The 13,476-nt window shown below is 45.8% G+C and overlaps 2 protein-coding genes across 4 annotated transcripts in view; one reads left to right on the forward strand and one right to left on the reverse strand.

The window, feature by feature from the left end:
- LOC138787892 (golgin subfamily B member 1-like) overlaps nt 1-11,585 on the forward strand; it is a 58,589-nt gene extending 47,004 nt beyond the window's left edge. For all 3 annotated transcript variants that reach the window (XM_069965175.1, XM_069965176.1, XM_069965177.1), the window contains 7 exons: nt 831-975; nt 2,623-2,775; nt 3,018-3,170; nt 6,237-6,334; nt 8,217-8,351; nt 9,170-9,281; nt 9,894-11,585. In XM_069965175.1, the coding sequence (XP_069821276.1) occupies nt 831-975; nt 2,623-2,775; nt 3,018-3,170; nt 6,237-6,334; nt 8,217-8,351; nt 9,170-9,281; nt 9,894-10,052 (955 nt within the window). In that variant the 3' untranslated portion in view covers nt 10,053-11,585. The remainder of the gene's footprint in view (nt 1-830; nt 976-2,622; nt 2,776-3,017; nt 3,171-6,236; nt 6,335-8,216; nt 8,352-9,169; nt 9,282-9,893) is intronic.
- NAT10 (N-acetyltransferase 10) overlaps nt 1-13,476 on the reverse strand; it is a 364,178-nt gene that overhangs the window by 240,990 nt on the left and 109,712 nt on the right. The gene's annotated exons all lie outside the window — the stretch shown is intronic.

The following is a 13,476-nucleotide window of genomic DNA, read 5'->3' on the forward strand; positions in this document are numbered from 1 at the left end:
CTTAGGCAGAGAGCGTCCGCAAGCAAGGACGAGCTGCAGAATCCATGGAAAGTCATCCGCCCAGGTTCCGTAGCATATCCCTCATAAAGACAGCGATCGGCCGATAACCACTATCCTCGACTGATCGTGTCTTTTAGACCTATCTAAAAATCATTGACCGCCGACAGCGCATCGCTACATGTTATAGTGATGCGCGGCTGATGAATCTAAAGAAAATAAAGTTTATTCAGACATGTCCACGCTCTCCGGTACTTCTGCCTGCTCCTCTGTATTTTCCGGGCTTTTGCCCGCAGTCGCTGCTGGAACTTCACAGCTGGTCTCTGAAGTGACCAGCCCCTCAGCCAATCACTGGCAGAGACGGGACAGCAGCGTGGGCAGTGATGGGCTGAGGGGCTGGTCACTTCTGCAGTTCTTGCGAAGCCAGCAGGCAGAAGCCAGGAAGATACCAGGGAGCGTGGATATATATATATATATATATATATATATATATATATATATATATATATATATATATAATTTTATTATTCTACACTAAAGATACTAATGATACATATATACAGCCCTTGCTACTTGATAGTCGAGTCTTGTAATAGGCTCTAGCAGATCGGCGCTCTCTTAAATTGGTGATTGAGCCGTGTAAAACTTTTTGTATGTTCAATTTCAATGGCCAATTCTTTTGATCTCAAGACAGAAAACCCACCGGCAAAGGTGAAGAGGAATGGCTGTCTGCGGAACGCTCGGCTGACAGCCATTGAAGCTGTATGACACCTTTATTTCCAGTTCCTTGTTTTAAAAAACTTTGTTCTTTTCTTGACACTTTTTACCCCAAGGTCTGAGAAGAACGTCCTTGTGGCTGAAGCACAAGCTGTTCGCCATCAGTTCAGCACAGTCATCGCTGAGAAAGACCGACAGATTGTAGAGCTGCAGAAAATCCAAGAAACTGCAAGGCAGAATGATGCAACCCCTAGGGAGAAGGTGAGCTGGATTCATAGATGGATTGCTGTTTTATTTTATGGAATTAAATAATGAAGGTATATTTATTTTATAGGGAATTATGGGCAAAACTAATATTCAGTGTTATGCCAATGTGATCGGTGCACGGCACAGATTCCCTTTTATGCTGGTCTCCATGTGACCGCACCTGCATTAAACATAACACGTTGTATCCCTTTGCCCCATGTTTCTCTGAAGTGTTGACATATCAACACTTATATCAGAATAAAGGGGCTACAGCATTGTTACCCCTGCACAGAGAAAATTCCAGTAATATAGGAACGGCAGCTGCCCCCATGCACATAGCCATGTGTTGCAGTTACTGCACAGCTGGGCGCCAGGATGACGCTCTGCAGGGGAAGACTTAAAGGGACCACAGCATTTAATCAGTGCTGCGACACGTCCATTCTAAAAATCACCGGGGGTCCTTAATGTCGGACCTCACTGATCATAAAGCGATGGCATATCCTCTATTATCATCTGGCTCAGTGTTGCTCTTCTCTAATATTCCTTGTGGGACTTGCAGATCAGGGGGATTGTGACAGAGGACACTGCAGTGTTACTTAACAGATGTAAGGATGAGCTGCGTACATAGAGATCGATACATACAACTTGTCCTGAGCGCAGCATACACGGACATGGCCGTGTAAATCACTTAAGCTGTGCCATTAGCCATGCTGCTTGGGATCTTCCTCCATGCACCCCTGTTGTGAACCGCCTAGTAGAGGGATTCACTGCGGATTTTGTTGTGAAGAAGTCTGCCGCATGTGAACTAAGCAATGTTCACATGTACAAGAGAGAATAGACATTGATCTGTCAGCTTCAGCTATAATTAACCCCTTGAGGATGCTTTTTTTCAATGTAGCCATGTATAAGCACGTACTATATAACCAGCACCTGCAAATGATGGTGGAGAAATGCCATCACATTGTGCATTAATAGTACAACACAGGGGTTACAAGTGCTGTCTTACAATAAGCCGCCCCTTAAAGGGAACCTGTCACCATGAAAGTGTTATCTAAGCTATGGGCATCATGTTATAGAGCAGAAGGAGCTGAGCAGATTGATATATACCTTTATGGGAAAAGATTCAGTATAACTTGTAATTTATTGACTGAAATCTCTGATGTTTCCTTGTTAAAGAGTCCAGGCCATAGAGTGACACCTCCCACTGGACTCCTTATCACAGGATAAGCAGGGATATCGATCAACAAATCACAAGTTATACTGAATGTTTTCCTGTATAGATATATATCAATCTGCTTGGCTCTTCCTGCTCTATAACATGATGCTGGTAAATTAGATAGCATTGTCTTGGTGACAGGCTACCTTTACCTTAGTGACATGGCTGATTTCTTCTAGAAACAGCACCTCTCCCGTCCTCAGTTTGGATGTGGTATTGCACTTCAGTTCCAGAGAATAGAGATGAATTGTAATACAACACACAACCTGAGGACAGGGATGGCGCTGTTTGTGCAAGAAAGTAACTGTGCTTTTTTTTATTTAAAGAGAATCCCTTTAAATATGAGATGTAATACCGATGACCTAACAGGGATTGTCCCATCCTATAAATAGTGTTAGGCTTTCCAGCGGGAATACTGTTCTAAGACTTGTGAATTATTTGTTCAGGGAGTGGAGAGAATGGCTCTGGTGGGGAGCCCTGCGGCCACCGAGAAAGCAAATCTGGCTTTAGAAGATAAAGAACAGACAAAGAATGAAATCCAGAGATACCTACATGAAATACGACAGCGAGACCTGATAATACAGCAGCTGAATAGTAAGGTAAGAGAGAATAAGACATGGGCTCAGACAGTCCTGCCACATGGAGCTGAATAGCGTGACTCTTGCCCTGTATGTACAATGTACATTATGCTCCATAGAGAACAGTGATAAAACTGAAGAACCATTAGCAGCCGCCATAGACAATAGCACACGTGTACTTCTTCCCCATTATCAGTAGGTGTCTTCCTTTACAATACCAGGCATCCTATGGTAGGTGACTCTAATTCTTTCCTTCACTTTAGGCCATGGAGTCTGTGGAGATGAATACGGTTTTGTCTGCTCAGCTCAAGAGTGTATCACAAGGATTGAAGGATACTCAGATGAGATACACTGACTTGCAGAATCAGTATTACAAGCTCCAAAGAGACCTGCCGATCACCGGCGTCACAAACCAGGTGAGATACTAGCCTGTTACTCATCAGAAAGCATGCATTATATGGAATTATATAGAATCATGTGTGATGCATGAAAATCCCAGGCCATAGAACGTGCATATTCTTTCTGTGTAATTGCAGGCAACGATCGGAAAATCGTTTGTGCGTCGTTGATCGTTGATTTAGACCTGAACCTAAAATTCGCTCACACAAGTTCCACATTTGTTCACTAATCCATCAGTGTAATTGCACATTGTTCATTGTTTTGCTGGGATCAGATGGAATAAACGATCATAGTAACGATCGTAACTAACGACCATCGTCCTGTGTAATATGGTGAACGATTTCAGATTAGCAGTTAAACAATCTCTTTTGCAATAGTGTCAGTATATGAGCCCTGTTACCTCTAAACACCATGGAGGTAGCAATTCTCCTTCACTATCTGTTGGCTAAACCATCATTTGTCTGACAGCTATCTCTCCCTATCCCTCTATACACACGAGTGTTTGGCTTGGCCATTCATGTATATGTGGGGGGGGGGGGGCAGCAAGTAAGCTGCTTCTAGACTTTTCCTGAGAACAAAAGGGTCAGGCAATTGAAATTCAACATGGCTGATCCTTCTCTTCTTCAACTTCGTCTGGCAGGGAAGAGTTGCATACATATTAAGTGGTCATTTGGTGAAGTGACCAACCAACTGGTAAAAACTTTGCTCAGCTTTGGATTAGGTAATCATTTGCAGACACTGTGGTATAGTTGCCTTAGGAGCCAACCGTTCTATCAAAAGTTGTGTTTTCTTCTGCATTTAAGTGCCAAAGAGGCAGTACCGAGCCACTGACCTGCTGCAGCAGACCGTTTCCCTCCTTATCTATCTGCAGATCCTGTCCCAGCGCCGAGCTCTATCTGCAGATCCTTCCTCAGCCCCAAGCCCTATTTGCAGATCCTCCCTCTTAGCGCCGAGCTCTATCTGCAGATCCTTCCTCAGCCCCAAGCCCGATCTGCAGATCCTTCCTCAGCCCCGAGCCCTATCTGCAGATCCTGTCCCAGCCCTGAGCCCTATCTGCAGATCCTGTCCCAGCCCTGAGCCCTATCTGCAGATCCTGTCCCAGCACTGAGCCCTATCTGCAGAACCTGTCCCAGCGCCGAGCCCTATCTGCAGATCTTGTCCCAGCGCCGAGCCCTATCTGCAGATCTTGTCCCAGCCCTGAGCCCTATCTGCAGATCCTGTCCCAGTGCCGAGCCCTATCTGCAGATCCTGTCCCAGCGCCGAGCCCTGTCTGCAGATCCTGTCCTAGCCCTGAGCCCTATTTGCAGATCCTGTCCTAGCCCTGAGCCCTATCTGCAGAACCTGTCCCAGCGCCGAGCCCTATCTGCAGATCCTGTCCCAGCCCCGAGCCCTATCTGCAGATCCTGTCCCAGCCCCGAGCCCTATCTGCAGAACCTGTCCCAGCGCCGAGCCCTATCTGCAGATCCTGTCCCAGCCCTGAGCCCTATCTGCAGATCCTGGCCCAGCCCTGAGCCCTATCTGCAGATCCTGGCCCAGCCCTGAGCCCTATCTGCAGAACCTGTCCCAGCGCCGAGCCCTATCTGCAGATCTTGTCCCAGCCCTGAGCCCTATCTGCAGATCCTGTCCCAGCGCCGAGCCCTATCTGCAGATCCTGTCCTAGCCCTGAACCCTATTTGCAGATCCTGTCCTAGCCCTGAGCCCTATCTGCAGATCCTGTCCCAGCGCCGAGCCCTATCTGCAGATCCTGTCCTAGCCCTGAACCCTATTTGCAGATCCTGTCCTAGCCCTGAGCCCTATCTGCAGAAACTGTCCCAGCGCCGAGCCCTATCTGCAGATCCTGTCCCAGCCCTGAACCCTATTTGCAGATCCTGTCCTAGCCCTGAGCCCTATCTGCAGAAACTGTCCCAGCGCCGAGCCCTATCTGCAGATCCTGTCCCAGCCCTGAGCCCTATCTGCAGATCCTGTCCCGGTGCCGAGCCCTATCTGCAGATCCTGTCCCGGCGCCGAGCCCTATTTGCAGATCCTGTCCCAGTGCTGAGCCCTATCTGCAGATCCTGTCCCAGCACCGAGCCCTATCTGCAGATCCTGTCCCAGCACCGAGCCCTATCTGCAGATCCTGTCCCAGCCCTGAGCCCTATCTGCAGATCCTGTCCCGGTGTTGGGCCCTATCTGCAGATCCTGTCCCAGTGCTGAGCCCTATCTGCAGATCCTGTCCCGGCGCTGAGCCCTATCTGCAGATCCTGTCCTGGTGCTGGGCCCTATCTGCAGATCCTGCGTCTGAGCCATGGATACATATAGAGGTGCTTGTGCTGTGAGTTTCCCTGCCCTGGGCACTGGCCTTAGACACTTACTGTGCATGTCTAAAGTACTGTTCAAGTTTGCAGTACCCACTTTAAGGATAGTGGTTGTTCCAGCGTGCATCCTACCTCATCACTGAATAGCCATTTGGAAGCTTCTTTCTCCAAGGTGCTGTTGGACTCTTCTCTTTTATTGGACTTACTGTGCATGTGTCACTATTAGAAATAAGTGCTACTCGAACACGCTCAAGTCCGTCTGAACCCGGAACTCTCGGCACTTGCTTACCAGGGGCTGAAGAAGTTGGATGCAGCCCCAAAGCTGCCTGGAAAACATGGATACAGCCATAGGTTGTATCCATGTTTTCCAGAACTCCCTAGGGCTGCATCCAACTTTTTTAGCCACCAGTAAATCAAATGCTGAAGCTTCCGGGTCCAGATGGACTCATTGGTGTGCTCATTTCTAGTCACAATTTGTATCCAAGGCACGAGCAAGAGGTTGCCTGAGAGTGTTGTAGTGCATTGTGTCCCTTGTGGTGGCGCTAGTGAGGAATCAAACACTGGCTGCCAATCAGAAATGCAGAAATTGTCAATCATGTGATCAGTTTTAGCGTTGGTCGTTACTTTTAAGCTTGATGTGATCTAGGAATGGCTGTCAGTATTCTATAGCAGGCTCCTAGTTTCCTTCTCTGTAGCATTATAGATAAATGTACAAGAACAGTCTATTGATTCCCAATGCCCATGGTCCCTTTGTATCCTGATTTGCTAACTCTTGCCTGCTTCTTGCAGAATAACGCTTTGACTGAGGTCCCCCCCGGAGCTCCCCAGGAGAGAGCAAACGTTCTGGTGGAAATCGACAATGCTGAACTGGCCGAGCTGAGAAGAAGGTTTGTTAATATTCTTGTCTTCCCTTTAGGGACTAAAGATACTGCCTAATAAGTAGTTCCTGCCTAAACAGCTCTGACCCATTGAGGCCTGGACGCCACAAGATCTCCGATTGGTGTCTTTTGGTATCTGCACAAACACATCAGCAGGAGATCCTGTAAGGTGTGAGGTGCGGCCTCCATGTTTCTCCAGCACATCCCACAGATGATCAAGCGGATGGAGACCTGGGGAATCACACCTTTATCTCTTTTTCATGTTTCTCACTCCTGATCAATGTCTGCAGTGTGGCCCCCAGGTATTGTCCATTACATACATTAGGGGGTCCAGCTGCCATAAAGGGGGGGATTTGGTGTGTACAATGGTTAGGTAGGTGGTCGGTGTCACAGTAACATCCACATGATGCCAGGACACAAGGTTTCCAGCAGAGCATTGCCCACCACACTGTCCCCGCCATCTTATCTTCTTTCCATCCTGGTGCACACACACTTGACTGTCCACATACTGGAAGACTTACTCCATTAAACCAGACACCTTTAAGGTCCAGTTCTGATCCTCACCTGCCTATTGTAGGCCCTTTTGGTGATGGACAGGGGTCAGCATGGTCTGTGGGCCCCGTACATGTCCATGTCATCTGACTCCTCTTTATTTTACCCAACAAGAAATTGTTCAGCAGTTTGCTTTACAGTAGCTCTTCTGTGGGATCAAAAGACTAAGGGCCCTATTCCACTGGACGATTATCGTTCACATAATCATTAACGATCTCAAACGACCGCTATTGCGAAAGACCTGAAAACGTTCACTCATTTCCATGGAACAATAATCGTTACTTATGATCGTATTTGCGATCGTTTTTTCTTCGCTATTGCGTTCGTATCTACTCCGAACGTCGTCTTATTCAATGCGAACGATTTGCGAACGAGCAACGATAAAAATAGGTCCAGGTCTTATAAAGCGATCAACGATTTCTCGTTCGGTCGTTAATCGTTAACTGCATTTCAACCGAACGATTATCGTTTAGATTCAAACGATTTAATGATAATCTGAACGATAATCGTCCGGTGGAATAGGGCCCTAATCTTCTACTTAGGCTCCTATGACTCCGTTCCCAGTCACTAGTTCCTTGGAGCAGTTTTGGTTGGTACTAACCACTATATACCGGGACCACCCTGAAGGGCCGGCTATTCTGGAGATGATCTCATCCAGTCGTCTACACATCATAATTCAGTCCTTGTCACAGGGATCCTTACACTTGCCCATTTTTCCTGCTTCCAACCCCAAAAACTGACTGGCCACTCGCTGCCTGTTATATCCTTCAGCTGGCGGCCGCCATTGTCACCAGATAAGTGTTTTTTTACGGTCAGTGGTTTTAATGTTATAGCTGATCGGTATATAGCAGTCCCATCCCCGCCCTTGATGAAAACGATATATACCATCAGTAGACACCTGCTTTTTTGTCATCATTCAGAAGAAACGCGTTCAGGAGCCGGGAGGCCCTCGTTCTCTCAGGAGATACTGCTAAAAGAAATTTCATTTAGACGGGCTGCGGAGCTGGAATCGCTGGAGACGGAGCTTTGATAAGCAGCGGATGCGGCAGATAATGGCCTCGTCCTGTGGGCTGACATACCATGACATTTGTAGACAATCATCTTGCTGTGACATGTGCTTTTTTCCATTTGAGGCCACCCATAGGATTTCTGAACAAGATAGCATTGAATAGAGGACATTCATCTCAATACCGGATTGGTAATAACAGCAGCCATTGCTATGGCTTCCTAGTAATGACAGGATGGTTTGTGTAGGTGACAGATGCATTGGGCTCCGTATCACTGCAGCATCCGCTCCTTATTAATGTGTGTACGTCTTTGCTTTTTTGTTGTTTTTTAGGCTTGCAGAGGCCGAACTCCGACATGACGCTACACAACAAGAACTGGCTGCATTGTCTGACAGGCTGGCGGAGGAGAAGGCCCAGAGGGAGGCTGCGGAGGAGGCTCTGCAGCTCACAGAACAGCACACTAAGAGGTATACACAACACATACAATTCTTTATTGCTTTTAAGCTCAGTCAGCTTTCACACATAGTACTGCCATAGTAACTACGGCCCTCTCCTGTAGTATCTAACCAATTAGGTGTGGCCTGCAGCATCTAAGGGGTTAAATCAGCTTTCTCTCCTGATCTCCTCCATACACATGCATGCTCCGTGTGGCCAAGCATCCATGTGTTCTCAATGGAGGGAGGGGAGTGGGTGTATAGCTGCTTCCTTTCTTATCTCCTCCCTGACCGTAAAGAATCGGGCAGTTGAAATCCAACATGGCCGATCCTTCTCTCCCCCAACATTTGCCATCAGTGAGAATGTGTTGGTCCCTGTACACATTATATAGTCGGCCATTTCTGATGAGATTGCTAGGTTTAGCAGACACTTATCTCATCTAGTGATGGTGTAGGCACAGGAGCCACAATTTACCTTGACCGATCTTCTCTCTCTTTTTTTTTTTTTTTTCTCCCTCTCCCTTAAAGGGATTATCCAGGATTCAAATAAACATGGCTACATTCTTAAAAAAAAAAAAACAGCACCACCTCTGTCCTCAGCTTGTGTGTGGTATTACAATTCCGCTCTATTCACGTCAATAGAACAGAGCTGCAATACATACACCCAAACTGAGTGGTGCTGTTTTTCAGGCCATGTTTTTTTGAGCCTTTAAATGTGCGCCAAAGGTTTCGCTCCATCATTCCGAATTTCCTATCTGCTTGTCTAATATGTTTGCAAATGTAACTTAATTATCCAAAACTGGCAGCTCCGCCGTCGTCATTCGCAAATATGTTGTGTCTGTCTGTTTTAGGCTCGAAACAAAGTCATCTTCCAGAGACTATGAGTTCTCTCTCCAGATGGAGTCAGACGATGAGCGGGAAGCCTTAATCATTGATCCGACTCAGAATATAGCTCTGCGAACAGTAAGTGTGTAGCGTCAGAGCGGGGGGCTATGTTTGGCTATTATTTTATGCTTTCTTTTGCATCCCGTTGTTTGCTAGCTTCACAGTTTATATGGAATGGTTATCCTATGGGTCCTATTCCACCGGACGATTATCGTTTGCATAATCGTTAACGATTAACGATCTCAAACGACCGCTATTGCGAAAGACCTGAAAACGTTCACTCATTTCCATGGAACGATAATCGTTACTTATGATCGTAATTGCGATCATTTTTTCTTTGCTATTTATTCGCTATTGCGTTCGTATCTATTGCAAACGACCGAACGACGTCTTATTCAATGCGAGCGATTTGCGAATGTTTTGCGAACGAGCAACGATAAAAATAGGTCCAGGTCTTATAAAGCGATCAACGATTTCTCGTTCGGTCGTTAATCTTTTACATCTTTCGAACTATCTTTATCTTTCGAACGATTTAACGATAATCTGAACGATAATCGTCTGGTGGAATAGGGCCCTATGTCTCCACAAAGGGATGAGAACAAACAGGGCTGACCCTCCCCCTTTAGATGAAGCCCCTTTTAAGCCTAATAAGTGATCAATCAACTTTTGTTTTTTAATCTCGTCTTCTAGGTGAAGAGCTGTAACGTGGCCGTACGGAGATGGCTGCACGGTCGAAGTCTGTATTGCTCAAAGCTGCTGACCTCCAGATCGAAATCTCGCTACTTGTTCCTCACCTACCTGTTAGGGCTCCACGTCCTCATCCTAATGTGCCTGACCGGAGCGCTATAGCGCGGGAAACGTCTCCCTGCAATGTACTTTTTCCGTTAACTCTTGTGATACTTTCTTTGGAGAAAGTAAGAGAGAGAAGAGGTGAAACACAAGCTTTCCTGTTCCATCTTGAAAATGGCCTAAAACCATGGGCAATATGGAAGCGTTGTATGGACGTGAGCAGCCAATGAGACGGTATGGTGTTATTGTGCAGCAGTCATAAAGCGAGGTCCTCAGAGACCGGGGAGCCTATGACCTTGCAAACTAAGATATATATAATATATAATATAGTTATGTCCAGATTGCTCCTGAATGATGTCCAAAGCCTCCCATACATAGGGCACATCTATATACCATCTCTTAAGAACCGGTACTACTGAGACTGGATAGATACAGGGATACCCTGATATGTAACACTAAAATATGGAAACACACTGGGGTAGTTCTGACAACTTGGAGTATCCCAGTTTCCCATAGATAGAGGTTAGGGAGCAGGTAACAATGGCTGTATTATCCCCTGATACTATGCACGTCCCCTTTTACCAGTGTAGACTGATATATACATCAAATGTATATAAAAACCAATAATAGTCTGATGCTAAGATGGATGCAAGAACCTTACCACGGCCTGAGAACTGACTGCTTCATACGGTTATGGATAAACCGCTAATAAATCAATTTTTTCCCCTTGAAACAGCGCCACTCTCATACGCTGGCTGTGTCTGGTATTGCAGTCACCCATTCTCTTTTACATGGAGCAGCACTCCGTGGCTTTTTTGTCGGTGGATCCAACCTTTTTACGGTACTATATCCTGTGTATGAGCTTCCAGTGATAATAGACATGGCTTAACCTATGCGCACACTCCTGATAATTGAGCCGTGTATGTTGTCCCTTAATGACCATTTATGCGTTCCTATGGAGCAGCTGCAATACTAGACAGTGTTTCTAGATGAGGGTGGACTGTTTTAGTGGAAATTAAATTTATTTCATACAACTCCCTTAGCGAAAGCCGAGCAAGACTCAGGGGTTGGTGCATGACACAGGGATCGCTATGCCCCGCCCCCGAGGAGCTGCATCAGAGATTACACTGTATAAAATGTTTGCCTGCCATATTCCCGCCCATGAGGACACTGCTGGGTCGGACACACTACTGATGTGTATATACAGGGTGAGTTGCACAGAAGGGCATTGCAGTAACTACCCCCATAATCTCCTATGCTCACCCTTATTCTATTGCTGCTGTTGAACCTGCACTGGCCACTGTTGTGTACATATATATAGACCCATCACTGCTATGTGTAACCTATACTGTATATTTTGGTCGTTGTGTAAAATAAGTATATAAAATATATTTGCTAAAAAAAAAAGAAAGTACTGTATATAACTTGCTGCTCCCAGATGATCTATTGAGAATCAAGACTTGAATTGTTGTACATTGGGGTTCTTTTCTATAGAGATGTTATTTTATCAGCTTGGGCTATTTAGGATTGTTCTCTGCTTCTTGGTGTGTGGAAGGGAAGCTTTCAAGTGCAATAAATGAATGCAATACCCAATTGTTGTGTCGTCTTATAAGATATTTTTAGTTCATACTGACCAGTTGCACTTCGGCATGATACTGTTATATGGTATGGAGCATGCCACCTATGAGCCCCACACAGATCTTATATATGCCCATGTGAATGATCCCTTCTAATACAGGGTATACAGTCTAAGGCCATGTTCACACAACGTATATTTTGAATTAATCACAGCCGTTGTTGAAAATTGCAACATTGACCGTGATTAATTAAAAATATACATTGCATTAAAATCAATGGAATCCCGGATGGAGTGTATACACATAGTATACACTCCGGTTGGGATCCCTAGCGTCTGCACAAAAAACTGGCATGCTATTCAATGAACAAAGGCCGCACAACACTGACAGTTTACTAAATGGAAAGTGCGGCTCTGGCCACACTTTCCATTGTTGGCTATGGTGAATTGGGATACGGGCACACACGGATGCGCCCGCTTCCCAATTCAACAGAAATGAAGATCATCAGGCCGATACTGCAGTACTAGCCAGGATGAACTTTACTGACACCGGCTGTTATGTGGCACGGCCGGGTCACAGACTGGCCGGTTTCTTACTGTGTGTGAACCCAGCCTAAGGGTGCATTTACACGTACAGGATCCGCAGCAGATTTGATATCAATGTAACTAAATAACTGAACACAGCATCAAATCAAATGTGCTGCGGATCTGTAGGTGTGAACGCACTCTTAGGCTCCGTTCACACTGTGTTTACATCCTTCTGTCGGGTTCTACGTCTGCTTCATGAGTCTAATTGTGAAGCTATAGTCTGGCCCATGGTCAATGATGTTTTACAAGTAGTCCTTTAAAATTCAGCCAAAACCATTTAAATGAAGTATGGGGAACCTTCAACCCTCCAACTGTTGCAAAACTACAACTCCCATCATGCCTGGACAGCCAAATCTTTAGCTTTGATAGGAATTGTAGTTTTGCAACAACTGAAGAGACAAAGGTTCCCCATCCCTGATCTAGATCTTTAGTGCTGGATTACACAAGGGTACAGGAGGGGATTGAGGTTTAATAACTCAGTTAATCTGTCACACAGAAAAACTTTTCCTAGAGATACGTCAAAAGTTTTGAGTGTTCAGACCTCCCCCTGCCCCAGAGCATCTATATAACTTTCTGACACCCGTTGATTTAAATTTTTTTTTTTTTTTCCGTCAGACTATCCAGGACTATAAAAAGGCAACTACCTTGTTGCAGAAACAGCACCACCCCTATCCTCAGGTTGTGTGTGGTATTACATTTCAGCTCTTTTAACTTCAATGGAACTCAGCTGCAATACCACACCCAAACTGAGGACAAGAGTGGCGCTGTTCCCAGAAGAAAGTGACTATGTTTTTGAAAGCCCTCTAAAGGGAGCTGTCCAACCACCTTTTAAAAGATGATCCTTGTTTTCACCTCCACAGAACAAGCTGGTGGGTATCTGTAGCGTAGCATCTACTTTGTTCTTGACTTGATAATTGACACCCTTGGCACCATCAGGGAGACATCTCGATGCCATTGTGAGACGCCCCTTCTCTCTCTCTCCTTTGCTGTTACTTGCCGCTGAGCCTGTAATTATGATGTATCTTTAGTCGTAAAGTAACCTCTGACTTTCTGTCTGGTTGAAAGGAGAAGACATGCAGAACACTTCAACAATTACAAAGCATACACTGGAGACTTCTTACCTACATGCAGTGTCCTGTGGCTGCTGTAATGCCTCTGTGTATTGTCTCACATGGCAGGCGGGACGAGGTAGATTTTGGTGTGTATATAAGAAGGCGTATTGTCATGATGTGTAATGAACGGAGCCTGGAGGGCCGTGACAGATGCAGAATAAAAGCTGCCGCATGTAGGAAGTCATATGAGGACTTCACCAACAGCTGA

Source organism: Dendropsophus ebraccatus, chromosome 4 (assembly GCF_027789765.1).
Source record: "Dendropsophus ebraccatus isolate aDenEbr1 chromosome 4, aDenEbr1.pat, whole genome shotgun sequence".
Classification (NCBI taxonomy): Eukaryota; Metazoa; Chordata; class Amphibia; order Anura; family Hylidae; genus Dendropsophus; species Dendropsophus ebraccatus.